The sequence below is a fragment of the Echeneis naucrates genome, chromosome 15, assembly GCF_900963305.1.
Source record: "Echeneis naucrates chromosome 15, fEcheNa1.1, whole genome shotgun sequence".
In the NCBI taxonomy this organism is placed as follows: Eukaryota; Metazoa; Chordata; class Actinopteri; order Carangiformes; family Echeneidae; genus Echeneis; species Echeneis naucrates.
In genome coordinates, this window is record NC_042525.1 from 14558931 (window position 1) to 14571280 (window position 12350).

The 12350-nt window shown below is 40.1% G+C and overlaps 2 protein-coding genes across 6 annotated transcripts; one reads left to right on the plus strand and one right to left on the minus strand.

Annotated features, from left to right (window-relative positions):
- Positions 1-243: 243 nt before the first annotated feature.
- On the minus strand, positions 244-5188 carry mtrf1l (mitochondrial translational release factor 1-like). Of its 3 annotated transcripts, none has more exons than XM_029520432.1 (8): positions 4181-5188; positions 3824-3897; positions 3593-3697; positions 3226-3304; positions 2482-2645; positions 1971-2088; positions 1154-1290; positions 244-822 (listed from the first exon to the last, which is right to left on the minus strand). In XM_029520432.1, the coding sequence occupies exons 1-8, from the start codon at positions 4599-4601 to the stop codon at positions 622-624; spliced, it is 1299 nt and encodes a 432-aa protein (XP_029376292.1). In that variant the 5' UTR covers positions 4602-5188; the 3' UTR covers positions 244-621. The 3 variants fall into 3 exon arrangements, with proteins under 3 accessions (XP_029376292.1, XP_029376293.1, XP_029376291.1); XM_029520433.1 differs by having other exon boundaries at positions 3593-3724; positions 3824-3903; positions 4181-4233; XM_029520431.1 differs by having other exon boundaries at positions 245-822; positions 3824-3903.
- A 1663-nt stretch (positions 5189-6851) lies between these two features.
- On the plus strand, positions 6852-10366 carry fbxo5 (F-box protein 5). Of its 3 annotated transcripts, none has more exons than XM_029521542.1 (6): positions 6852-6958; positions 7647-8290; positions 8401-8571; positions 8974-9055; positions 9287-9493; positions 9753-10366. In XM_029521542.1, exons 2-6 carry the CDS (start codon positions 7671-7673, stop codon positions 10011-10013), a joined length of 1341 nt encoding a protein of 446 aa, XP_029377402.1. In that variant the 5' UTR covers positions 6852-6958; positions 7647-7670; the 3' UTR covers positions 10014-10366. The 3 variants fall into 3 exon arrangements, with proteins under 3 accessions (XP_029377402.1, XP_029377400.1, XP_029377401.1); XM_029521540.1 differs by having other exon boundaries at positions 8974-9064; positions 9753-10013; XM_029521541.1 differs by lacking the exon at positions 6852-6958 and having other exon boundaries at positions 7671-8290; positions 8974-9064.
- Positions 10367-12350: the final 1984 nt, after the last annotated feature.

Here is a 12350-nt window from a genome sequence, read left to right on the forward strand (position 1 = left end):
TGCTCAGTCCGCAATCGATTAGTCAGACCTGGAGCTCTGAGCATTATGGGTGATGCAGTTCTGTAATGAAACAAGTACTCAGACACCTTCCAGTGAAAGCACCAGTGGTGTTACTTGCGAAGTCCTACTTTGTTACGGCAGTGACAGTAAAATGCGTCATATGTGGTCATCATTATTATCCTGTTGCTGCTGATGAAAAGCAAGCTGTTCCTAATTGATTTACTTCTGTGGATGTTAATCTTAATGAAAATTTATATTATATATAATTAATATTAATCCATTATGTTTGTTTACTCTGTAAAATGGAATCAGATAAATGTTTTTTTACTATGTTCAAAACTATACAGTTCGTTCATATTTTGCTTTACTGGACACTTCTATGTGTGAGCATAACTTTTCCAGCTGAGCCTGCAAAACACTTTTACATTTTTATTACTGTCAATGTAGACGTAGATAATAAATATATTTGCCACTTTGGATAGGGTTAGGGTTAGGGAAATAACAATACTTGATTGCCATCATGGTACTTTCAGTACAGTATATTCCAATGTTCAGCATGATGGTGAAATACATTAAGGAGCAAGATCCTTCCCACAAAAAGTATTCTCCTCAGGACTCATCCTAGCCATTCTCTTCCAGCAGCTCCATGAGCACCTCCTGGTTGGAGAACTCCTGCAGCGAAGTATTCATCTCATCCAGCAGGTCCTCCCCCAGCATAAAGCTCTTGACGTCATGAACTGTCAGGCCAATGCGGTGGTCTGTTATGCGGTCCTGGGCAAAGTTGTACGTCCGAATCTTCTCTGATCTGCCTTTATCGCCAATCTGAAAGAGGTACAGGTGGAGAGGGCGATATGGGTAAAAACATAAAAACTAATTTTTCTCACTCAACCTTTCAATATTGTTCATGTTAATCATATGTGGATTCTTTATATCATGATGTACTTCACTCACAGTAAATTTTAATACTTATTTTTTTAATTGGACAGTCAAACATTTGTGCTAGAATTTGTTCATTCACTTGGTTAACTTTTTAATTTCACTTTATTTAATTAGTCAAGATCCTTGACTTCATCCTTTAATACCAAATGTACCAATCCTCATTTGTCAAACCTGTAGAAGTAGAATATATTATCTGGGCTTCCGTGTATCACACCTGTACTTTACGCTGGTTATAGCGTTTGCTGGTTTCCTCTTCCAGCTTCATGCTGTACAGTTTTGCTCTCAAAGCCTTCATGGCTTTTTCCCTGTTCTTCAGTTGAGAGCGTTCCTGCTGGCACTCTGCAACAACCCCTAACAAACAAACAGAAGTATGATTCTCAATGTCTACATATTTTTTCAATCAAGTGATTTTTGTGTAAAGAGGTCCACTAAAAATGTAAGTTTGGTTTATGACATGACATATTTTGGTGTTGGTGGGTTTTTTTGTTTTTTTTTCCCTCTGTTCCTCCTTGTTTAAAGTGGGCAAGACTCAGCAGAGACGTGCGTCATTCAGAGTTTATCAAAATCTCATTACAGTTGATGGGTCACTGTTTACAAGGTCTAATCACGTCAAATCAAGACACAGCCAGAGGACGGACATGAGTTGTGATTGTTAAAAACAGCTGAATATAATTTGTTATTGTCATTTTGGCCATCAATGTTTGATGTTTGACAGAAACAGACTTATGGAGCTTTAAGAGAAAGACACTGAAATATTTACTTTAACTTTTGATTGTTATGCATGTCACTGAACTAATTTCAGTAACAGAATCTCATTTTCTGAAGGAGCACCTGTCTTACAGTCTTAAAACAATAAAGACAACTCAGACACAGTTTTGCTCTTAAATAAATAAATATCAGGAAAGCAAATGTTTTCAATATATGATAGAGATGTTATAATTAGTCAATACATTTTTTTCTTTGTTTATTTGTTTCCCATTTGGGGAATGAAATTATTTATTTAATACAACACAAGGTGCTTGCAGGTCTACCTGTAGGGAGGTGGACTATTCTGACCGCACTGTCTGTGGTGTTGACATGCTGCCCTCCAGCTCCACTTGCTCTCTTAGTATCTATCCTCAGGTCCTTTGGGTTTATAGTGAACGAGATCTGACGGAAAAACACAAAAGGTCATTATTTACGTATTTGTAAATGTAGAGCAAAACTGCTCTTCATCATTGCATCTGTATAGTAAAATGATGTTAAATAAAAGATGGAAGATGAAGAAAGTGTTTCAAATTTTGATTTTATTTTTTCTATAACTTCCATTATAATGCAATAAATGCAAACAAAACAACACTGTTTTTGTATGACTTACAGATGCCTTCGCTTAACTCCTCCTCTCTCGACAAATTCATTTTTTCAATATATGTGATATTAAATTAGCCCCTTACTTCTAATAACTGATATCCCATGTCACATTTACACAGAAAATATATCATTGTAAGAAATAGCAGTGCTTTTTAATTTATCAATAAAAAGTTGTTTCTTATGTTTGGATACCTCAGTGGGTTGGGGCAGTACAGCCACAGTCATGGTGCTGGTGTGCATTCGGCTCTGTTTTTCAGTTTTGGGAACCCTTTGCACTCGATGAACTCCAGCCTCAAACTTCATCCTCTTGTAGCTTTGTTGGCCGCTGATGCTGGCTGAGGCATGGCGCAGTCCACCTAGTGGTAGGCAAGAAATAAGCACCAATGGTACAATGACAATCAGTATGACTCTTTATGGTCCAACTGCAAACTGCCAGAAACAAGACACACTTATGTTAAAATTCTAACTCAAAAAATGGGAACTAAATTCACATTAAGTAGTTCTTAGAATTTAAATATATTTTGGACATTTATAGTTTGCTCAAGAGAATCGTCCACTTCGAAGATCACCCTGCACATCTGCAGCAAAGCAAAGACTCCTCCTTGTGTTAGTATTCAGTTATTCCAGTTTTGGCTGTACAGAGAAAGGAGGATGTTTTTTGATGACACACTACTATCCACTCATCCCTACTTTCAATCTAGGGCAGCTAAAACTATTCGTTGACAGAAAAGCAATAGCCAAATAAAATATTTTGTCTCTACTAGTACAGTTGATTAATTGATGAAGTCATATTTCAAACAAAAACAATTGATGATCTCAGTTTCTTGAATGAGAGGATTTATGCTTTTTTGTCTTAACATTATTCTAATTTCATTCGTTCATTTTTTATTTTTATTTATTCAGAAAAAGGTGTGCTCTTCCACAACCACGACTGACCTATCTCGCTGGTCATGTGCTCCAGGATGTCAAAGGACCAGCCATGATGCTGTGCGAAGCCCTGGTACATGTCAAATACCTTCAGAGGAGAGGAAAAAATAAGTCATCAAGCAAATAGATACTGTTGTTTTTGTGTTTATCATGAGTCCTGCTTTTTATTCATGGTATTGTCCCGATGCAAAATCATATGAAATTTTTGAAAATAAGGAAATTTCCTAATACCCTAAAAAGAATGTTGGTGTCTTACAACTTCACAGGCCTTAAATTTTGATTTTGCCCAACTCAATATAAAATTTAATTATCGTTCCTCCTCTAAATAATCAATCTGATATTTTTAAATCAATGATGCAAATAGGTAATCTCAGACCTCAGCAGTAAACAGCATGGCCTCCTGTCCCCCAACACCAGCTGTGACCTCAAGGATCAGGTCACTCAGGTCGACCTCCTCTTCTGGGATCAATAGATCCAGAATCTGATTGGTGAAGCAGTTTGATTAGACCTAAACAGCAAATGGAAGCCTCTTCCTTTAGCTCATGGCCTAACAATAGACAACAGGAGTGTGCTATGTTGTTACAAAGCTGAATTGTCACAGTCCTACCTTTTGTCTAAGGTTCTGAATATTGTGCAAACAGGCTTCTTGTTCCAGCTCTGCCAGTTCTCGCAGGGCTGGGTCTTCATCTTACAGGAAAAGCATAAATATACAGGAAAGGATAATGTCATGGGTAGACAGGTTGACTGGATTGAGTAAAACAGTTACTTCTATTGAGTTACTTTAAACAAACCAGTGAATTTTTGGTGTTTATGGTGGTATTTGTGTGAATATCTATATAGCAATATAGGATCACACATTTATTTTACACAATTTCTCTTTTTTTGTTGTTGCCAAACTGGACATTATGTTGCTCTACTTGCTTTTGTAGTTTTTCGATATGTGCTTCAGCAGCAGCAGTCTCACCTTTCAGGAGCATCTCAGTCTCAGCCATATCTTTGTATTTGGTGTCCAGCTCTCTGATGCACTGGATAAGTGGAGTCAGCAGGGACACCTGGCTCCTCTTTGTCTTCAGTTCGTCCTCGCTGCACTTTGTCTCCATCACACTGCTGTTGACTATTCTCAAACATTCACTGTACTCTGTCTCCATCCTCTTCAGGTACTCCTGCAGAGAGTGTCTGGCAAAAAGCTCATCCACTGACAGTAATTTGGTCACCAGTAACTGTGCACTAGTGTGAAGAGCCCTACTAGTTTTGCCATGGTGGCTCTGAAATCGAACAGTTTGGCTGATGGCATTTGTTGATTTTTGAAAAGGCAGTATGAGCTTACTAAAGAAAGCCCCTTGTGCTGCGGGCAGAAGAGTGGCAGCTCTTCTGTAAGCCGTCATGTCAGCAAAGAGGATTTACTGCATTACCAACACGCACTTATAGGGCCATGCTGCTGTCCTTTACGGGAAGAAGTTTAGGGCCAAATTTGATTATAATGTGAAGCGTTTCATGATTTTACTTGTTCTTAATTCTCACAAAGGTAGGTGCCACTATAACTCAATTAGCATATCGTATTCAGAAGCTAAAGCAAGCCTTCAATAATTGTTTTAAAGAAATTAACAATATGGCAATCGATTGTCGGCCAGTAAACACAAGAAGGTACACTGATCAGCACCACTAAGTTGAATTAAAAAAAAAATCTGTGATCTAAAACAGACTAGTCCCAATTACAGGCTAGCTTTCAAAAGACATAATAAGAACATACGAGAAAAATGAACTACTCACTGGTACAATCTACACCCTGATTTTCCTTTAATTCAAACGATAAAGAGCTGGAAGTCCCACTTTCCTCTCATCGGGAACATCGATTCGTTTTTTCTCGGAAACTGTTTTCAGATATAAAAGATCTAATGACCGTCTAACCAGAGGCTGTGAGGGTTTGGTAAAAAATATTGCTCTTTTTGCACCTTGTTGAAGGGGGCAGACATGTTGGACATCCCACGCATGCGTAGTGGAAACAATCTCTTCTTCGTGTAATAGCAAACTGCAGCCATGTGGAGCCTCATCGCCACCTCCTGTCGTATTTTGCAGTCTTTCTTTCAGGAAAAACTTTTCCCTTAATGCCTCTTTTCTTTTCTGTTCTGGTTTGGGCAATACAAAGCACATAAGCACATAATTTCAATTGAGATAAATTATAAAATTATTTAAACTCTATTTCCAAAAGAAATCATACAGAGCCCCAGTCGTTTTAGCTGATATTTTGTGGTTATGGATAGGGTAAATAATATAAATCATTACAAACTAAATGACAGTAAAAGTAAGGCTTTCAGGCGAAATGACTTGCTCCGTCAGTCCTGTGTTGTTGTTGTAATGAAACTGACTGTGAAGATGTATAAATTGAACATTGAATTGAAAATAGGGTTGACAATTGGACCATCATTTAATTAGCATTATGCACTTCATGCAAAGATGTCAGGATTGGTGCTCCAAAGGTGTTGCCCCCCACATAGCGTCACTCTTCTTCTGACCTAAAATAGTTCTCCCATCTCCCTATAAGATCTACATAAATGTCTCCTACTGTGCCTTACATTTAACACTTTAACCCAACTTAATTTAAAGGTGCTCTTTAAATTAAGTTAGACTTGGATTTCTCTCCCTGTGCATTTGCTTTTAATGCACAAAACATACACAGTTAAAGTTAAAAGTTGGAAGGGTTGCAGCACTCTAAAAGTGTTAGACAACAAGATAACAAGTCCATCACATCCCCCAACTCTCCCCAGTTTGGTTTCAATGAAAGGGCCACCACTTCACACATTCCAGCCAGGGGTGTGAGCTAAACTGTGAGAGACTAGTCTTTTAAATTTTTCTTTTCACCCTAACAGAAAAAATGACAGAATTGAGATTGAGAATTTTGCTTTGCTCATGCATTGTGTTGTCCATGCAAAATCACAAAAACGGGGCTAATGGATCTTATTGGATTCTAGTTTCTGCTTCACAATTTCATGTGACTTGAAGAAGGACAATACTCATCATTTCCTCTCTAGGTTGTTATACATCACATAGGAAATCAGCATCAAAGCTGCATTTTATCTTTCAGCCTTTTCAGTCAACTAAAGAAGAGGAAGAAATATTTGGTCATAATCTATATACAACATTTGCATCAATGTAAAAGGACATAAAAGCAATGAACAGTGAGTGGTGTGCCATTTTAAAGCTGCACTGTAAAAACAGACTGGATGTGAAAGTACATTTCACATTTAAAACCACTTGTCGAGATTTATCATGATTCCCCTGCCGAAATTGATTTATATAAAGTTTATTTTCATGTGTGAGGGATTCCCGAGGTCTGCCTCCATAATAATTCTGCCTTTCAAAAAATGGCCTCTAACGTTAAATTCGGTAGATTGTTGGTAGTTTAATGTATTTCAGCATTTTAGCTGTGGCTGACTGTTGCGCGGCCGGCATCATCTCTGAGTGGGACAAAGCAAAAGGCGGAAAAACAAGTAGGATACGTCAACGGCGTGATGACGTCAGTGTACGTGTGAAACTCTCAGCTTCCATTGGTCAATGGTTTAAAGGGACCCCCCCTCTGCCTCGCTGTGATTGGCTTGCGCCTTTTGCGCACCGATTTCAAATACGCAGCAAAGACTGGCGGACTTTCAGTCGGTGCATTTAATTTCAGCGGAGCTCCGGTCACACAGCGGGCACAGAGACAGAAGCTGGAGTGTGTTTGGGATATCAAAACTGCCGACGACAGGTGAGAGGCTTCAATGTCTCAACGTGTGATACACTCGGATTTACCCCGTAATGACGCAATCGTCACTAGCTAGCAGGAGCAAAATGTTAGGTGCCAGGTTACGGCTCGATTGGCCTGTCGAGAAGCGAGATGGGTCAAACGCCTACTAACAATGTGGCCACAGATTGAGATTGACTTCTGAATGTATTCGGTACCGACCGTTTGAGTTACACCAGAGCTGGGCGAGACTTGCGAACTGCTCACACGCACTCCACCGTTAGCGCGAAAAACGGAGGTTGGGAGATACAGTGCAATCTGGCTCTGAACGTTTACCTGTTAATGATAAATCAAAAGTTGCACGACCAAAGCACGTTTGTCTTTACACCATTAACGAGCATTTAATAAGGATAGTCTATGAGTATGTGCACGTCACCGCCGGTACCTTTCCGCCAAATCCACATCGCGCCAAAACCAACCATTTGGCTTGTAAAAAGTATTCGGCGGTACATTTTCTGACTCTTATTCAGAGATCATTTCAAGAGGTTTACAGCAGTAGGTGCATCGTAGTCCTATAGTCATGACTGGAAACGTAGAAATTAACTTTGATTTGAGAGGTAGCGAAGTTAGCATCCAGGGGAGAGGCCATCTTGACAGTCCCACTCAGCATGCACATTTTAACGTGATCTCCTGCTCTGTCTGCTCTGTCCAGGAATCTGCATACAGCTCACTGTGCATGTTTCAGTCTGAACAAGCCACAATGAAATGCCCTCGTTTTGAGCCTGCACAGGCCAACAAGATGGAGAAAACTTCTTCTAAAATGGCTGCTGCACAGCCCAGGGTGCTTCACCTCAAAGCTTCACCGGTCAAAGAGCCCATCCCCATCAAACCTCTGTGTCCACCTAGAGGAGTTGCCAAAGTGCTATTGTCTTTGAACAACAACACCAGAGAAGTTCACAATAAGGAAAACAGCAGCAGCAGGGAGCATGACAGGACTCTGGATGAAGGCTTTGAGGACAGTGGCTACCTATCTCTGCATAACAGTCAAATTGAGGACCACCCTAAAAATGAAGAGGATGGCCATGTTCAGGACAAACTGGCAACAGCCCAGTTGCTTTCTTCTACACACAGGGAAGAAGAAATTTCCCCAAATACCTCCCCCTCCAAATGCAAGGGAAGGATAAGTTTCAACCGTCCGCTGTCTCTGGTGGCAGCTTCTACTCCTGTGGCTCGTCCCACAAGGAGGACAGTCGTGTCCACCCCCTCTGATGATCACAGGGACGCCATATTGCCTATAGTGGACTTTCAGAAAGCTGTGTGTCAAAAGCTTGCCAAGAACTATCAGAAGAGTAAAAGGTAGGATAATATTCTTACAGCCAAAACGTCCCATCTATGGGACATCACAACATCCAAACTAAAAATAAAATGCTTAAGTTGGTACATTACACCTGTTTTCCCTGTCACAGGTATGACTGGAGCATCGTTGCAGAGGTAGCAGAGCACTATCATTTGGATCGGGTGATTGGGGGCCAGATGGGTCAGGAGTACGTTGACATGTTTGCATCGCTGCTATCCAGGAACATGAAGATCATTCTGACCAAAGTCCTGACTCTGCTGGGAGACATGGACCTAATCAGGTAAACTAGCTTCACCATGTGTCGAAAGCCTTCATAAAGTAAAGGTCAATATGCAATTTTTATTTAACTTAAGACATAAAGGGGCCACATTTTAGTAAGAATGAAGTAGAAGACAGATAGCACTTTGCAGCTGATGTAGGTGGAAGGGAATTAAAAAAATCTGATTCAACACAAGATAAGTGCTATTTCTGTTGCTCAGCTTCAGGTTTCTGTTCTATCAGGTAACGTCAGCATACACCAGGTTTGTGTGTGTGTATTTGTATTGAAACAGGCAGTCTTCTTTGAACTTGGACCTATTGAAAGGGTGCTAGGCAGAAGCCGTAACTGTGTATAAGTTTTGTTTTGTTTTTTTTTTTTCTCCCCCATCTATATTAATCATACATTTGCCTTTCCTCACATCAGCTGTAAGAAAGTGAGCAAGACGTGGAGGAAGATCATCTGTGAGGATACGATGGCTCAGAAGAGGTGTGATCAAGCTGAGGAGGTACTTGGGGTGAGGAAACACAAACCATTACCAGCATCCTTACTTAAAAATTAGAGCTCAATGAGAATGTAGCTTGGTAGCACATGCACAGAAGTCGGTTGCTGTCTCCGACCATATTTATAGTATTTGAACAGAGTTTGTATGTTAGGTTCAGAAACTCAAATACCAAATATTTGTCAGAAACATGATGTGTTTTTCTTACACTCCCCTTTTCTGTCTGTTTTCCTAAAGGAGTCCGGTCGCTCTTTGAGACAAAGGAGTTGTGGTCTAACAAGAGATGTGGCTGTTTCCAGAGTGGTGCTGTCCTGCATGCAGCCCATGGCTTCATCATCCTGTTCCCCCTCTTCCCCTCTCAGCTCTAAGATTGGACAGACAGCCCCCTCTCCAAAGGAAAGCGCACCCAAATCCCGGTGCACACACTTTGAAGAATTTCTACAGGTGAGTGTTTGAGTATAAAAGTCGGTATCTAACTTGAAACACATTGAAATGGCAGCAAATGTATGGATTTGACTGTTGGTCCATTAACTGATCACTACAATCCTGGTATAAAGTTGGAAAATGGTGCGGGTGCTCCTCCATACAATGGTCAAATCAGAGGATCTTAAGCAATGAAAAATGGATTGCGTTTTGATCTTCAGAATTCAGCTTTAATGTCCCCAAATATGCCCTTTCTCACCTACTTTGTTCTTGTGTTTAGGCCTCCAGCAGTCTGAAGCAGCACGAGTCTCTGCGCTCCTGTAAACGCTGTGGCTCACCAGCCACATATTCAGCTGAGATCCAGAGGGCTACATGCAAACGCCTTAACTGTGGGTTCGACTTCTGTACCAACTGCCAAGAGGCCTTCCACGGTTCGGCCCCCTGCCGCACTGTGCAGCCCAGATCTCAGTTCCACACCTCCAGGACACCATCAATCATACCAGGGAGCGCTCGCAGCAAGAGGAACATCAGGCGCCTGTGACAGCGGCTTTGATCACTGGCTGAGCAGGTCATCTGTCTCTGCAGTGGCAGCGTTTCCGGTAGCCTGGAACAATGACGCTCTGGAGGTGGCTTCTTTGTGCGCAGTCTGGCAATAAAACTTTGTTAAATACGGTAGCCAGCTCTGCTCATCTGAATGAACCGACTGAAGCACTTGTTACCACGATTGTACAATCAACCGAAATGTGTTATCTGGCAAAAACTATTGCCGTCTGTCAGCGACAAGCAAGTCTGTTGCCAAAAAAGAAAACAAACCTATTAAGCTTTAATAGTAAACTTTTAATGTTTTAATGAATGGAATTTATGTAAATTTTTATTAAGTATATTACATTTTTAAAGTCTTGTCTAAATCTTTTTTTTTTTTTTTTTGTAATAAATGTTGATCTTCAAGAGGTCTTTAAATGTTCCCAACGTATTTGATATTGTTAATAGATGTTTTATAAAATATTCCCTTTGTTTCTGTGGTTCTTTATTTATGGAGTTGCACGCTTGTAGTGTTGGTCAGTGAAAGGGTGTAACTTGAGTTGCATATGGGTTTCACTTTACCGTGAGAAGGGGTAAATACAAACATTTTGTGGATGCCTTTGGGTTTTGGTCAGGCAAGACATTTGAGTATAGAGGAGAATTTGTGACGTTCTCATGTTTCATAGGCCATTCTATTTATCAAAAGGCTCAGTTTCAGCCATACTGTTTTCAGATTCATTCTTTTCTCTTTGACTTCATTCCAGTGAGCCAGTGCAATGTGTTGTATGTTCTGTCAAATTCTTCAGACCTGGTTTCACACAGCTAGCAAAAGGAAGTCTGCCATTTTGAGAACTGCCAGGAATGTGAAAGTAGATTGTTAGAAAGCTGATGAACTAGATACCTCTAGATATTTGTTATATATTCCATTGTTTTAGGCACTTATAGTATAAATGTTAAAGGCTGTTGCAGATGTTTTAGCCCTGATCACTACCGGACTTACTTCACTAGAGGGCAACATTGTTTCCTGCCTGAGAAGCTCCCAATGAAAGAGCTAAATCTAAAGTTCTGCGTATTGCAATACAATAATCAGCATCTTCAAGATGATCATAAAGGCTCACTCCAAACAAGAGTGACTTTCCTGGCAGGCTCTTGCATGTTAAAAACAAAAGTACAAATATATTTTCAAAAATAAGATTTGGTCCCACGTAGTTCTCCATTATACTTCAATTGTGTTTTTTAAAAGTCATAAAATCAACTTGATGAATGCTGCAGGGAATCAAATCATTCAGTCTTCGGACATTCCTGAGGAGCCTGCTGTAATTTTTCACAAGCAGGTTATTGCACACTATTAAGTGTGGGACAAAAGTCTGAACATTTACATTGACCATTCCAACACATAAGATTAGCCACATTTTTTTCTCAATTCCTTCTTCTGATACACTCAGTGATTTTCAGTGCTTTATAATGCCTTGTCAGTGGTTGTGATGAGTCTATGGTTTAGTCTATAACTCTTTCCTTTCTCTCCTCATTTGTTATTGCTGTTAGTTGTGAATATCGGAGAAGACAATTTCCCAGTACTGAGGACCTTCACCAGCTTTTTTCTTTTTTTTTTAATCTCCCAGAGGATAACATGGCTTCTGCCAATTTTCTTTAAAAATGGGGTTAGGCAGAAGCAGTCATGACTTGTTTAGGAGATTTATGAAGCTGAGAATAGCATCAGTGACATTAAAAGGTTGCCTCTGACATTTTCCGGATGACCCATTTGTCTCTCTCCCTCTCTTTTATAGCTGACTCGCTCTGAGTTTTGTTATGATGACACATGTAAACAGCAGTCAGGTTTCATTCTTGTGTTAGGTCTTGCAAAGCAATGACACGGGAACATCACATTAGTTTCTCAGAAAACTATCAGCTTGGTATCTGCAGTTGTAGCATCACGGCACTCTCCATGAAACCTACACACCTCATATTGCACACAGGTTTTAAACGTAATAAAATACTACATAATATAATCTGTTTTTTCCACATAAAAAAGTGAGAAAAGGGAAAACTGGCTGCAAGTAAATTTACTCTCACTTTCTCAGTAAGAAATTCTCTTTGCTCCCCACAAACTGTCTGTGCTGACTAAGTTTCTGGTTCATGTTGCCCTCCCTGGGTCCCCCAAACCGAAGAGATTGGTTTTTCAGTTATGTTTGAAACCCTGTCTGCCTCACTGATCACGTTAAATACGTGGCCATATGCATGTAAGGGACCTTCGGGGGCCAATATATAGTAATTAATCCCTCACATGTCGATACTGATGTCACCCTCAGAAATCCAGCATCTGTTCGGCTCTTATTCCAACACAACATGCCAAACA